This window comes from Zeus faber, assembly GCF_960531495.2.
Source record: "Zeus faber genome assembly, chromosome: 6".
Lineage (NCBI taxonomy): Eukaryota > Metazoa > Chordata > Actinopteri > Zeiformes > Zeidae > Zeus > Zeus faber.
This window is the reverse complement of record NC_137201.1, coordinates 27,273,028-27,287,496: the sequence shown is the minus strand read 5'-3', so window position 1 is coordinate 27,287,496 and position 14,469 is coordinate 27,273,028. Positions and strand designations below refer to the sequence as shown.

The 14,469-nt window shown below is 44.5% G+C and overlaps 1 protein-coding gene across 1 annotated transcript; it reads right to left on the bottom strand.

Moving 5' to 3' along the window:
* Positions 1-617: 617 nt before the first annotated feature.
* Positions 618-8,442, bottom strand: wee1 (WEE1 G2 checkpoint kinase). Its single transcript, XM_080003118.1, has 10 exons — positions 7,817-8,442; positions 6,905-7,122; positions 6,435-6,501; positions 5,917-6,089; positions 5,313-5,581; positions 5,006-5,104; positions 4,809-4,894; positions 4,554-4,724; positions 2,084-2,229; positions 618-1,754 (listed from the first exon to the last, which is right to left on the bottom strand). Exons 1-10 carry the CDS (start codon positions 8,303-8,305, stop codon positions 1,598-1,600), a joined length of 1,875 nt encoding a protein of 624 aa, XP_079859244.1. The 5' UTR covers positions 8,306-8,442; the 3' UTR covers positions 618-1,597.
* Positions 8,443-14,469: the final 6,027 nt, after the last annotated feature.

The window sequence follows — 14,469 nt, the reverse complement described above, 5'->3', positions numbered from 1 at the left end:
AACCCGTGCCTCCGGCGCAAGCACGCGGCTCTTGACGCCCCCCCGCGGCTTATAAATAACTATAAGTAATATACAAGAAATATTATATATAATATTCAAGACAATGCATATATTAATAACTATATTATATATATATATATATACACACACAAGAAGATATGTAAATTAAGAATTAAATTATATTTAATTTATCATTGTTTTTATAATCAAGGTCATTTTTATTAAATGAATAAGCGAATTAAATGAAATATAAACAGAATTACAAAAAAAAATTAAACAAAATACTTTAGCTATCTCGACACACTAACCCGTCTGCTGTTGTGAGAATAAAACCGGAAATGGAGGGCAACATAATTCATCTTTATTATATTTAATAAATTAATCGTTTGCATTATTTGGGAGAATAAATCTTACTATACGCTGTATATATTTGGTGCAGCTCCATCAAAAATAGCTCTTCAGTAAAATAGATTGGAGGTGTAAAGGACAACAATCACTATCATTTATATTTATCTGCCTAAAAAGACATGGACAGAATAATTAAGTCTAAACATGAAAGTTGTTTTTTTTCACTCATGTCACGCAAGCGACAAACTGGAGACTTGAGAGGTGTAAGAGTTTATTAAGTGGAAATATGTACAGGTTATAACAACGCATAGTTACGAAAGCCCAAAACGGTAGCACTTCATCAGGATTGGTGAAGACAGGCATCGTAGAATGACAGCAAAACAGCTTGAACAGGACAATGATTGTACTAATGCTACAGGAAGGGTTGGCAGTTTGAATCAACAAGAGAAATAACACTGTACCATGTGAAACCTTAAATACAAAAGGCTAGATCATTTAAACAGGTGGTAATATGGACAAAATAAATGTTCTCACTAAGAGAACAATCCATTTCCCACTCCAAAAAACAAACAAACAAAAAACAAGACAGAAAAATTGAGTGAAGGAACAGATTCCTGCTACCTTAAAGTAAGAGCCAATAATCTCTAAAATCCAACCAGAAACAAACCCGCCTAACCCTGACAAACAAAACATCAATAGCAGCAGGCTCACTTTTTTTTTTTTTTAACGTGGCATGTTCCACTCGCTGCCTCCAAAGTGCTCTATTTCCCACGAAGCAATAGTCCGTTGTCAGACCCTCTCATACCCAGCATCAGGCGTTTGACAGGCAGTAAGGTGCGCACGGCTACGGGAAAGTACATTCACACTGAAGAGAGCTTGGTCACGACTCGGATCCACCGCCAGTTAAAAGTCAGGGGAGACAGCGGGGAACCCGGCGCGTTCTGGCACTTTGAGCAACGACCGTGTTGCGGTACAGTAACTACTTGTGAAGAATGTCAGGCTAGTTTATCCAGGGAAGAGCAGGTCGACGTCAGGGCTGAACTAAAATGAGACGGAGAGCTTAATGAGATGAGTCCGATTCCAAGCGAGTGGGCGACGGCAGCATTTCACAGCCCACGTTCCGCTTATGCAACGGACCGGCTTCTTGTGCGCCAAGTTTTCTCCTCCAAAGTAAAGATAAGTTCGGGTGAAAGGACCCAGCCAAGGGGCTGTGGTCCTACAAGTTCCTGAGGCTCTTTCAGAGGGAGCCTCAGTAGATGGTCAGGCTGACAGAGCGATTAATCTTCTTGCCAATGAGCCTGGATGTTCTGGGGTTGGTCTGGGCCGTGGAGCGGGTCAGAAGCCTTTCTGTGGACAGAACCTTCTCCTCGGCCGCCACTTTGGCCTGCTGGGCTTTCTTCAGCTCCCTGAGGACAACAAAAGCAACGGGGGTCAGGTATTTATTCTCTGTTCTCTACCGGACATTTTACCGCCCGCTCATTGTGGTCCGTCTATCAATTCTGGATCCAAAGCAGTTGTTTGTTTACTGATTAATTGTCCTAGTTTTGACCAATTCATTACCTGGTTTATTGGAAGTCAACTCCGATCATCTATTAAGACTACAAAACAGCGACTCCCGTTGAGACAGTAACTAGATTCCCCGAGGGCGTGATATACCCAAAAAAAGGGTACACAAACAAAACAAATAAAAGCAAACCAGGTTGTGGCCGCGTGGACGTGAAGTTTGTGAACTCACTTCTGTAGCAGGGCGTTCTTGAACCTCTCTGCGTTGAGCTCAACTCGCAGCTGGTCGGCGCTCATCCGGGCAGCGGTGAGGAGCACGGGGTGTTTGATGAGGTCAGAGGTCGACGGCCTCCTGTCTGGGTTGGGGTGGATCATCAGCTGGGAGGAGAAGAAGAACATCGAGGTCATAAACGTGTTGAAACAGACGTGATCAGAAAGAAAATAAACAAAAGCGCCGAGCAATGCGGAAGTGACGACTACGCCAAACAATTAATGCTTTTAAATATTCACGCAGTGATGCTACTTCAACCTGCACTCAATGCTTTTTGAATTGACTTGGTGTTTTAAGCGAAGCCGACCTCAAGTTGCATTTGATTTCAAAAGGAGTTTCCGGTTATGAGGCGATCAGGTTTTGCTTTGGTGATAGCACATCCCATGCTTTACACTAAACTAAACTTGAAATGATTTCAACAAGTCAAAGGTCACTTTGACGAGGTGCAGATGTGGACAAATTTGTTGGTACCCTTCATTGAAACAATGCCTCATTCCTCCTGAAAAGTGATGAAATTAAAAGCAGTTCTCATGTATAACTGCATGCCTTTGGTATGTGATAGAGTAAAGCAAAAAAACTGTGAAAAGAGATCAATTATTGCTAAAGAGATATATATTATATTTTTAAAATGGCCTGGACAGATTTGTTGGTACCCTTCAACGAAAAAAAAAACAAAAAAGAAAAAAAAAAAAGGAACCCACAACTTTCTCTGAAATTACTTGAAATATTTTACATAATAAAACAAATGAAAATGGCATGGACAAAAATGATGGGACCCATAACCTCATATTTTGTTGCACAACCTTTAGAGGCATTCACTGCAATCAAGCGATTCCTGTAGCTCTCAATGAGACTTCTGTACCTGTCAACAGGTAGTTTGTCCCACTCTTCCTGAGCAAACTGCTCTAGCTGTCTCAGGTTTGAAGGGTGCCTTCTCCGGACTGCATGTTTCAGCTCTTTCCATAGATGTTTTATAGGATTCAGATCAGGGCTTATAGAAGGCCACTTCAGAATAGTCCAATGTTTTGTTCTTATCCATTCTTGGTGCTTTTAGCTGTGTGTTTTGGGTCATTATCCTGTTGGAGGACCAATGACCTGGGACTCAGACAAAGCTTTCTGACACTGGGCAGCACGTTTTGCTCCAGAATGCCTTGATAGTCTTGAACTTTCATTGTGCCCCGCACAGATTCAAGGCACCCCGTGCCAGACGCAGCAAAGCAGTTCCAAAACACAACTGAGCCTCCTCCATACTTCACAGTAGGTATGGTGTTCTTTTCGTTGAAAGCTTCACTTTTTCGTCTGTGAACATAGAGCTGATGTGACTTGCCAAAAAGCTCCCGTTTTGACTCATCTGTACCACCCATCTGTGTTCTTCCAGAAGCATTGTGGCTTGTCAATATTCATTTTAGCAAATTCCAGTCTGGCTTTTTTATGTTTTTCTTTCAAAGAGTGGAGTCCTCCTGGGTCTTCTTCCAGGAAGCCCACTGTTACTCAAAAAGCAACAGATGGTGCGATCAGATACTCATGTATACGTATATGTACCTTGGAGTTCAGCTTGTACCTCTTTGGAAGTTGCCTTGGCTCCTTTTCTACCATTCGCACTATCCTTCTGTTCAATCTGGGGTCGATTTTCCTCTTGCGGCCACATCCAAGGAGGTTGGCTATAGTTCCATGGACCTTAAACTTCTAAATAATATTTGCAACTGTAGTCACAGGAACATCAAGCTGCTTGGAGATGGTCTCATAGCCTTTACCTCTAACATGCTTGTCTATAATTTTCTTTCTGAGCTCCTCAGACAACTCTCTCCTTTGCTATCTCTGCTCCATGTTCAGTGTGGTGCACACGATGATACCAAACAGCAGTGAGTACTTTTCTCCATTTAAATAGGCTGAATGGCTAATTGTAAGATTGAAGACATGTCTGATACCAATTAAAGAAAACAGTTAGTTTGAAATATCAGTATAATCCAATTATTTATAATCTTTTCTAAGGGATACCAACAAATCTGTCCAGGCCATTTTAGAATATAATTGATCTCTAAGGCAATAATTTATTTTTATTTAACTTTGCTTTACTCTACGACATACCAAAGGCATGCAGGTATACATGAGAAAAATCACTTTTCCGGAGGAATAAAGAATTCTTTCAATGAGCTGTAAGGGCACCAACAAATTTGCCCACATCTGTATGTGAAAACATACAACATTTCACTATGCAAACACACTACAATATTAAAAGCCACAAGAGTAGCAAATATTTCACTTACTTTGACCAAAATGTCAATTTATTATAAATGCGGAAATGCAAGCAACACATGTAAATTTACTGTATATCCCTCATCATGCACTCCTTGCTAATACAGACTCAAATCTGAATTACCCTGCAGTATTTGTCTTTTTTATAGGTATCGACATCAAAGTTGCCTCTTACCCTGAGAAGGCTAAGGAACTCTGAAGAGAGCAGTTGTGGAATGGGGGGCAGCTTCCCCTGGCGGATCTCATGCCACTTGTCCCCGTTGGTGGGCAGAGGCTCAGCTCCCGAAGAGCTGACCACAGTGAGAGCCAGCGCAAAGATGTCAGCCATGATCAGGTTACTGTAGTGCTGTGATAAAAAATAAATTATACAGTAAGGCACTATCAATTCTAAAAGTAGTTTATTAATGATCTCAAATAATATGGGTCGTACCTCCTGGAGAACTTCATTGGCCAGGTACCTGCTGTCTCCTTCCTCCACTTGAGGATTGTTCACTCTGGTCACATGACCAAGGTCGCCTTGAAAAACCAAAACGAAAATATAAACTTTCAGACTAGAATGACTTATCAATAAGAAAATTTGAACACAAAGAAAATATTTAAGCTTAAAATGGAGGAAAAACAACCTACCTATTTTGTAGACGACACTGGTGGTCATGCTGTCATTATCATCATCATCATCGCACTCATCGATGCTGGCGACAGACTTCCGTGAGATAAAAATGTTGCCTAGTAGAAGAAAAAAACAGGGAGAATGGAATAGGTTAAGCCCACAAACGTTGTTATTCAATGTGTGTTATTTTTATCAAAACTTAGCAGTCACGGCTGAAACAAACAGCAATAGTGATTAAAACGACTACAAAGTCAAGCCTTCACTTTTACCAATTTCCAACAACGTCGAATGATTCGATTTCCTCACATCACCACATGCACTCACTCGGCTTGATGTCCATGTGCACCAGGGAGGTGGAGTGGATGTACTTGAGGCCTCTGGTCACCTGCAGGAGCAGATCCTTCAGCTCCAGCTCTGAGAGGTACTGCATCCGCCGGTAGTTCTCTGTGATTACGTCAGAGAGCGTGCCCCCGTTGCAGTACTCATTCTGGATGAGCATGTGGTCGTCCTCGGCCCAGGCCGAGTAATAGCGCACCACGTGGGGGTGCTGGCCCAGCACGGCGTGGGCATACACCTCCCGTAAGGCATTCTGCCTGTGAAAAGCACGGGAAGTGGAAACAGACCGTCTTAATTAGAGCACATCTGGGGCATGGCTCCAAGTTTCTCAGATCTACTGTATAGCTCATATTCATCACTCTGTATAGAAGCTGTGCGAATAGTTATAAAAAGTACATAACTGTTTTTTGGGTTTTTTTTTCCCCATTGCAGCTAATTTACGTACATTATACACATTGAATTATCACATTTTACACCTCATGGTTTATATATGATAATAATGGTTATAACATTCACCAAAGGCCTCTAAATAGTGTTTAAGAAGACAGATTCTCCACAAGTATATTGTAGTGGAAGGGAACACTTTACGTACTCATCTACTGATCCTGCCAGAGGCTTCTTGGATCTCTTGATGGCGTAGATGCATCCGTCTAGTCTTTTCACACACTTGAACACGGCACCAAACTCCCCGCAGCCAATGTTCTCCAGCTCGTGAAACTCTGAGATGTACCTGGACATCATGTTGCTTTCCATCATGGTGAGCCTCTGAGGACAGTCAGTCAGATAAGAAAGGTGTAACTACAGGGCCAATGGATGATTCAATTCACATTATTGAGTTACACACTTCATATAAGATCCTTTGATGTATAGTATCCATTAAGCATAGGTAACAATTTATAAAGTAATACTTTAACTTTAGGCACATGTATTTAGTTTGATTTACTGTGTATAGTATATTACTGTGTTGTCCACTGTTAAAAGGTTTGCATCCCAAAAACAGGTTTGAGGGTCTTCCGCTATAAACCTCATGATCTCATGGTGCCCCTTCTTTAAAAGTTCTGAGCTTTTACAACAGGATCACAATGACCTGCAAGTGTGGGAAAAAAATACCTTAGATGGTGGGAGCCTCTCCTCGTCTCCTTCACCATCACTGGCCTCCATGTCCTCCCCACATGAGCTGAAAAACAAACAATAGAAGATTATTACACATTCTGGACACCAGGGGGAAGCACTGAGGGGTGAGGGGGGTGGGTTTCACAAGCACATGGCAGAGTTCACTTGTAACAATGAGGGTTTTGGTTTCTTGCCAAACCCACTTTTCATTAGTCATGATTAGTCAACGGTTTTAACGAACCAGGTTATAACAACAATGGGCGCCAATCTGTGTCCAACAAAATAAGAGGCAGGTACCGATGCTTAAAACTTTGAGAAATAATTAGAACACAGGTGACAGATTTGCCCTAACTGGTACTTTTTCTAGTTTTACAGCGACTTTGGCAAGAAACCAAGTTATGCCCGTAGTTGTCTAAAACCACTCTACTGCCATTCAGACTTAAAACTTGAGGCTATGTGTGACATACTCATTCCAGTGTGCTCTCTTCCTGTTGTTTCTCTGTTGTGTGGCAGACTGGATGAGGAGTGAGTCTGGGGTAAAGGGGTTGATGTTGACTAGAGGTGTCTGGTTTCTCCTGCCACTGCTGCCGGTGGCCGCCTTTTCTGATGATTCCACATTCTTAAACAAGGCGACTCTCCTGCTGGACGATCCCCCGGAGGGACCCCTGGCCTTGGACAGCAAACTCTGCGAAAGACGCAAGAATGATCGTTACTTCTTTACAAGAGACGGGCGTTCTAAAGGCACAGGAATATGGCCAGGATTGCATAATAAATAATCATAATCTAAATACAGAACATTTTTTTTAACAGATGCAATAACAAGAAATGACATATCAACAATACACATGATATTCACCTGACCAAGCAGAGACATGGTGATAGTCAGATTTAAATAGTGTTATATGGAACAAATGTATTGACAAATGATTCTGTTTGAGTGTGTGTGTGTGTGTGTGTGTGTGTGTGTGTGTGTATGTGTGCAGAGATTCAAAACAACAGCCCCGAGTCATCCAACTGGCTGGGAGCACTGACTGCATTACGTAACGGCGCAGGACCAACCGACACGGGAAATTTACCGTTGGAATTTAACAGAAATGTCTGCAAATAAATGCTGTTTTTGAAGTAGTTTGAAACCACGAAACGTGCAGATCTGAGAAAAAGGCAAACGCGGGGCATTGCGAGCGACACAACACGCCGCGGTGCAATATGTTATTATTGAAATAAGAGCGTAATAAGTTAGACGGGGCCGTTAAAAGCCCGTGGTGCTGTATACTCCCGAACGTTTATTTTTCCGTTGACAATGCAATGCACCTGTTAACACCGAGCCCACTTGCTCGACTCCACAAGTTAATAATAGAGTAAATAACACTTAAACCGACCTTTGGCGTGTGTGGCGTGTCGAACAGACGGAGCTTCCTGAAGGTCTTGTGCGGAGGTGTGTCGGGGCGGTCCGGGATCGGGGAGCCGCAGCCATCCTTGGCGTAGCGTCGCCCCCGTAGCCCGCCGAACAGCCGGGGGCTCTTCCGCGGCGACGAGGAGCAGGTCGCCGAGACAACGCTGCCGCTGCTCGAGGACCCGAAGCACTCCTCGTCCCAGAGCCCCTCGTCGTCCCCGGTCCGATCCAGGGGACTGCTGCCCTCCTCCCCCTTCTTCTCCTTCTCCGCCTCCAACCGGCTCTCCGTCGCGTCGCGGCGCCCCGTCGTCGGGGAATCCATCTCCGTGAAGCCCGACTCGGCTCCGATGCTGTTGTCGACGTCCTCGATGGGCTCGTCCTCCCCGTCGCTACTGGACGTGAAGTGTAGCTTCTGCCGGATCGGCCGCGAATTGAGCAGCGGCGACCCGCCCCGACGGCGACTGTAGCTCGACATGTTTTGGATTAAAGCCCGACTTGAGGAGAGAGAGCGAGGAGGAAAAAAAAAAAAAAAAAAACCGTTGGGGCCGCTTCTCCCCGCAACGGACTTTGCGTTGCCTGAAACAAAATGCACCCGAGCTCCGGATACCTTGTGGTTAAGGTAACGGGTTTTTGTTGTTTTTTTTTGAGAATCGCTCGAAAGTTTTCCCAACGTGTTAGGAAAGCGCAACACGCCCCTCCGGAAGCTGCGAACGCCGCCCGCGTTCCCCCCTCGTCCGAAGCGGCTCCCAAAGTCGCTCCGCGTGCCGATACACGGTCGCGTACCGCACGCCGGGGGTGGGTGGGGGAGGTCGAACCGTTCGACGCGTTCCGCAGCGTGTATCTCCAGAAGAGGAAATAAAAAAAAAATAATAATAATAGTCATAAGAAGAAGGAAAAAAACAAAACCCCGGCGCTCGTCGCTAAAGTTGTTTACAAACTGAGGCGGGGACGACGGTGCTGCTGCCCGGGGCTGCTCACGCGGCGTGGCGGACAGGGGCTTCCCGCGACCGTTGGTCACGTGCCCCCCCCTTCTCGGCCAATCGGAGCGCGCGGCGCACGTTTGAAAGAGGGGCGTGGCCACCGTGCGTCACAGGCCGCGAGACGAGCGTCGTGGTGGTGGTGGGGGGGTGGGGGGGGGGGGGTGACGGGAAATGACGTCGCCTCCACGACGGACTTCGCTCCCCGTCGCGTCCGCTCGGTTTCTCCTCGGGCTCCTCGCTCGGTATCTCCTCGGGGTCGAGGCGTCGGAACGCGGCGCTTGGCCGCTTGAATGTGCTTTAAAAGCCCGGTTGACCGTCACGGGGGAAACAGAACGGGGCAAAAATAAAGTCGACCCAGTAAGTCTTCAAAAAAAGTCGCCAATTATTTTAAATTATTATTTTAAAAAAATGGATTTATCCAACTGTTTCTGAAACGTTAAGCTTTTTTTTTTTTTTTTTTTTTTTTTTTTCCTTCTTCCCAAAACATGAAACAACTATTAAACATTTATTCAACAATGCGGACAGGCACTGGAAAATGAACCCAGCTATTACGTTAAAATGAACAGACGTCTCTCATGTCGGGGGGTCGAATTTACCCCAGGAAATTCAAACCGTAGAGAGACGACCGTAATTGAAAGTGTTACCCGAGTTTGAAACACATAGCACTTAGTCAATAATGCAAAAAAAAAAAAACACCTATAAAGACAGATAAAATATATATAAAAACGCAATAAAAGTGTATGTCTGGAGTGGGCCGCCGACGGACGGACTCGGCAGGTCATCAGAGCAGAGAGAGGGTCGTCGGCTGTGACCAGGACAGTTGGCTGCGTATATGTATATATGTATGTGATAAATAAACATTGAATTGAATCTTGAAATAAACACCCTTGACCTGTCCATCCTTCAGCACCTCCATACTTCCAGGTCAAGAGGAAGGGCCAAAAAGGTGACCGGTGACCCTTGTCGGGGAGAGGTGATCCGTTGGGTTACCTGGATCCATGCGTTGACTCAGATGTCTCTAAGTCTCTGTTCCTTACGCGCGTACACGGAGAGAGGACTCTGACGGGAGGATCGTCACACATCACTACAGCTCACTGTTATCCATGTATTCCTTCGTTCTACCAAACAAACGACTTTCAGTGCAGTAACTATATTCTGTATGTTCCTGATCTCATCTGTTCTTCGAGGGTTAAAGCCCTCTCCCCCCTGGCCGCGGTGACCTCTGCACGGTGCCGGGTTCGGCCTCTTTGGCCTCCAGGGTCTTGATGACAATCTGAGAAACAGTTGGCAAATGATCCAATCATTCCCGGTGCTGTCCTAGATAGCGCAATTTTATTTCTTCCAGAGGGGTGAAAGATTGTCCACACTAACCCTATAATGACCTCCCATTTCTCAGTAAAATTCTTGAAGAGATAGTTTACAAACAATTAGACGCTGACTTATCAACTGATAATATCTACGGTGGTTTACAAAGCTCTCACTGACCCGACCCCAAATGAAATTTCAAACATGCTGGTCAGCTTTGAGCCGGTCAGGTCTCTCAGGTCCTCTGGCCTTTGACACATTCCAAGAGTATATACTGAATCTGGCAGAGCTGCTTTCAGTTTTCATGCGTTGGAACAGCTGCCCAGTCCATCTGGGATATGCCCCCACAACTTTATCCTTTAAAAGCACAAGGCTCAAATCATTTTTGGTTTGTATAGCGAATTCCTCAAGATTCAAGATTTTTATTTGTCACATACATATACATACTTTCATACATATATGCAGTGAAATGTAATAAGCCCTCCAGCCCCCCTGAGCCCCCATATTCCTAGCTTTGTAAACCATCATAGCTATTATTAGTGGAAAAGGAAGAGTGTAATTGTTTGTAAACTATATTTTAAAGAACTTTACACAGAAATGGGAGGTTATTATTATTAGGGACGTGCCGATCCAAAACTCAGTGTTGGTATCTGTCCAATACTGGCTAAAATCACTGGATCGGATATCGTAAAAAAATAAAATTAAAATACAATCCGATACGATCCATTAGCCTCAACTATCACGTAAATGCTTCCCTTAACTTTGAGCGACATGCCGTGAAGAGAGATGAGTCACAACCTGCGCACACTCCTCCACGGAACGCCGGAGAGCAGCGGAGAACTTAACCCCGCGCTTCCCTGCCAACCTGGTGAAGTCGGACACCTCACACCCTCTGTATCGGCACACCACGGCTAATAAAAACGAACAATACCTGTCACCAAAATAAATTCCAAACGTAAAGAAAGACAGAAAAAAACCTCACTCGGCTGCCTGCCAGCTCCGTCCTCAGCATCCTTCTCCCAATGTAACTCTCATCTCTCCTACACATGTGTCCAAACCATCTCAACCTCACCTCTCTCACCTTTCCACCAAACTGTCCAACCTGAGCCGTCCCTCTGAAGTACTCATTCTTAATCCTGTCCATCCTTGTCACTCCCAATGAAAATCTCAACATCCTCAACTCTGCCACCTCCAGTTCAGCCACCTGCGTTTTTTGTCAGTGCCACCGCCTCTAAACCGTACAACGTAGCTGGTCTCACGACCGTCCTGTGCACCTTCCCCTTCACTCTTGCTGGAACCCTTCTGTCACAGATCACTCCGGACACTCTTCTCCACCCACTCCACCCTGCCTGTACTCTCTTCTTCACCTCTCTCCCGCACTCTCCGCTGCTTTGGATGGTCGACCCCAAGTACTTGAACTCATCCGCCTTCTCCACCTCCACTCCTTGCATTCTCAGCTTTTCGCCGCCCTCCCTCCCATTCAGGCTCGTGTATTCTGTCTTACTCCCGCTGACTTTCATTCCTCTTCTCTCTAACGCATGCCTCCACTTCTCCAGGCTCTCCTCAACCTGCTCCCTACTCTTGCTACAGATCACGATGTCATCCGCGAACATCATAGTCCACAGAGACTCCTTCCTGATTTCATCTGTGTAAACAAGAAAGGGCTCAGAGCTGATCCTTGATGCTATCCCACCTCCTCCTGCCACTCCTCTCTTCGCCTTGCGCCGCACCAGCTTGTACTCCTGTCTACTTTCTTCATCCCTCTGACGATCCCATTTCTTCTTCGCCAACCTCTTCTGCTCTTTGCTCTCCTGTACTTCGTCATTCCACCACGAGAGTCCTTGTCTTCCTTCAACACTCCTCCTTTTTCAACTTCCACCATTTTATCTTTGGCTCTTCTTTCACTCTCTTCCTCTTCTTGGCCTCCAGAGTCATCCTACAGACCACCATCCGATGCTGCCTAGCAACACACTCCCCTAGCACCACTTTGCAGTCACTTTGCAGTCTGCATAAGATGTAGTCCACCTGTGTGCACCTTCCTCCACTCTTGTATGTCACCCTGTGTTCCTCCCTCTTCTTGAAATGCGTATTCACAACAGCCAATTCCATCCTTTTGGCGAAATCCACCACCATCTGTCCTTCCACATTCCTCTCCTTGACACCATACCTACCCATCACCTTCTCGTCACCTATGTCTCTGGTCCCTTCACCAACATGCCCATTGGGATGTGCTCCAATGACCATCCTCTCTCCCTTGGGGACGCTCTCCACCACTACATCCAACTCACGTAAGAATTCCTCTTTCTCTTCCATCTCACACCCAACTTGGGGAGCATATGCACTGACCACATTCATTATCACCCCTTCAATTTCCAGCTTCATGCTCATCACTCTGTCCGACACTCTCGCCACCTCCAAAACACTCTTGACATATTCTTCCTTCAAGACCATCCATACCCCATTTCTTGTGCACATAGTACATCTACCTTCCTTCTCTCCAACATGTCAGCCAGCTCTCTCTCTTTACCCTTCATAGTGCCAACGTTCAAAGTTCCCACTCTCAACTTTACTCTCCTTCCCTTCTTCCTCTCCTGCTGTCTCCGGACACGCCTTCCTCCTCTTTTTCTTCTTCGGCCGACAGTAGCACAATTTCCGCTGGCACCCTGTTGGCTAATGGTACCAGTGGCAGTCGTTAACCTGGGCCTAGACCGATCCGGTATGGAACTCAGATTTGTTGTCCGCATGTTTGATTTGGCATGGTTTTTACGCCGGACGCCCTTCCCGATGCAACCCTCTCTATTCATTCAGGCTTGGGACTGGCTCTGATGATACACTGGCTTGTGCATCCCAGTGGCTAGATTATAGTGGATATAGTATATATAGTGTTATTTCATGGTAAGGGGGCGTAGCAATAGCCAACACTAGTGCAGTGAATACTGACAAACTGCGGGAACGAGACAGACTGAGAAGTGATGAGATGTATATTGTATATAGTGTATACAGTATAAATAGCGTATATATAGTGTAGTGTATATAGTACATATAGTGTATATACTACATATAGTGTATATACTATATATAGTGTATAAAGAGTGATGCGCAATGAGATGCTTGGCGCTGAGACGCCGCTGTATTGTATGCAGAGTTCAATACAGACTGTTCAGAGAGCTGTAGGTCTGAGCGGTCGTTAAACAGGTAGGTTGTTCAGTGAGGAGTACCTGTATTTCTTTGTGTATGTGTATGTATATATGTGAATAACCATCACTAATCTTAAACCTAAACTTAATCTTATCTTACATTATACATAAAGTTAACCATCTCGAACCTTAAACCTAAACATCTCTAACCTTATTACTAAACTTAACCATCTCTAAAATTATACCTAAAACGCTAAGTAGTTAGAAAGTAGTATTTGAGTGGAATAAACCTTTAAAACTATAATTCGCTTGGTGGCGCTGTTACAAAAAAAAAAGAAAAAAAAACAAAAAACTATGGTCCTGGAAACATGGTCCAAGGACTGCAGTCCTGAAACTGCAGCTTCCTCTATTGCAGGAACATACGATTGGAACGACGAGGAGTCATGCCTTTCAGTCCAAAAGTCACATTAAGGATATATATAGGAATGCATGGGGGGGGGGGGGGGGGGGCAAAGTCTATTTGGATTTTAACGCGTGTGCAGGTCAAATGGGAAGACTTTGCTTTGGTCAGACTGGTGGTCAAAAGGAAAAAGGGTTTAAAGCCCAAATAATTGTGTCCATATGCTAAACAAGCCATTACCAGACTCTTTAAAATAATGTGTACAAGAGTTAAGCATTCCTGACTAATTCCAATCAACATTAAAGTATATTTTTTCAGTTTGATGAGAAAATGAGAACTGCGTTCATGAGAAGTCATCTTTTAAGAGAATGTTGGAAAGTTTTACGACTTTTGATTTAAATTCATTGTGATTGCCCCATTAATTATCCCATGAATTTGTAAACAATCGTTATTTGGCTTTGTATGTTTGACTTAACATGCAGACAATAGGGCTTTGATTAAGTACAATCTTTGCTTTGGAAGAAGATACAATGAAATAGAGCAGAGGTCTCTAACTCAAACTACCTGGGGAGGGGATGACATTCAATATCAAGTGAAAAACAAACTGTCCTGCATTTAGGTTTTTTTGCACTAGCTTAAGTGCCTAATAATAAATCTGTGGACACAAAATCATGAGATATCTATTTCATACTCTAAAAATAGACAAAATTGTGTGGATTAAGTATTTGTGATTTAAAAATTCTTTGAAAATAAATATACTATAAACCTGCAGCGGCTGCATTAAAAATGTCTTGCGGGCCGGTTGTGCACCCAGGCC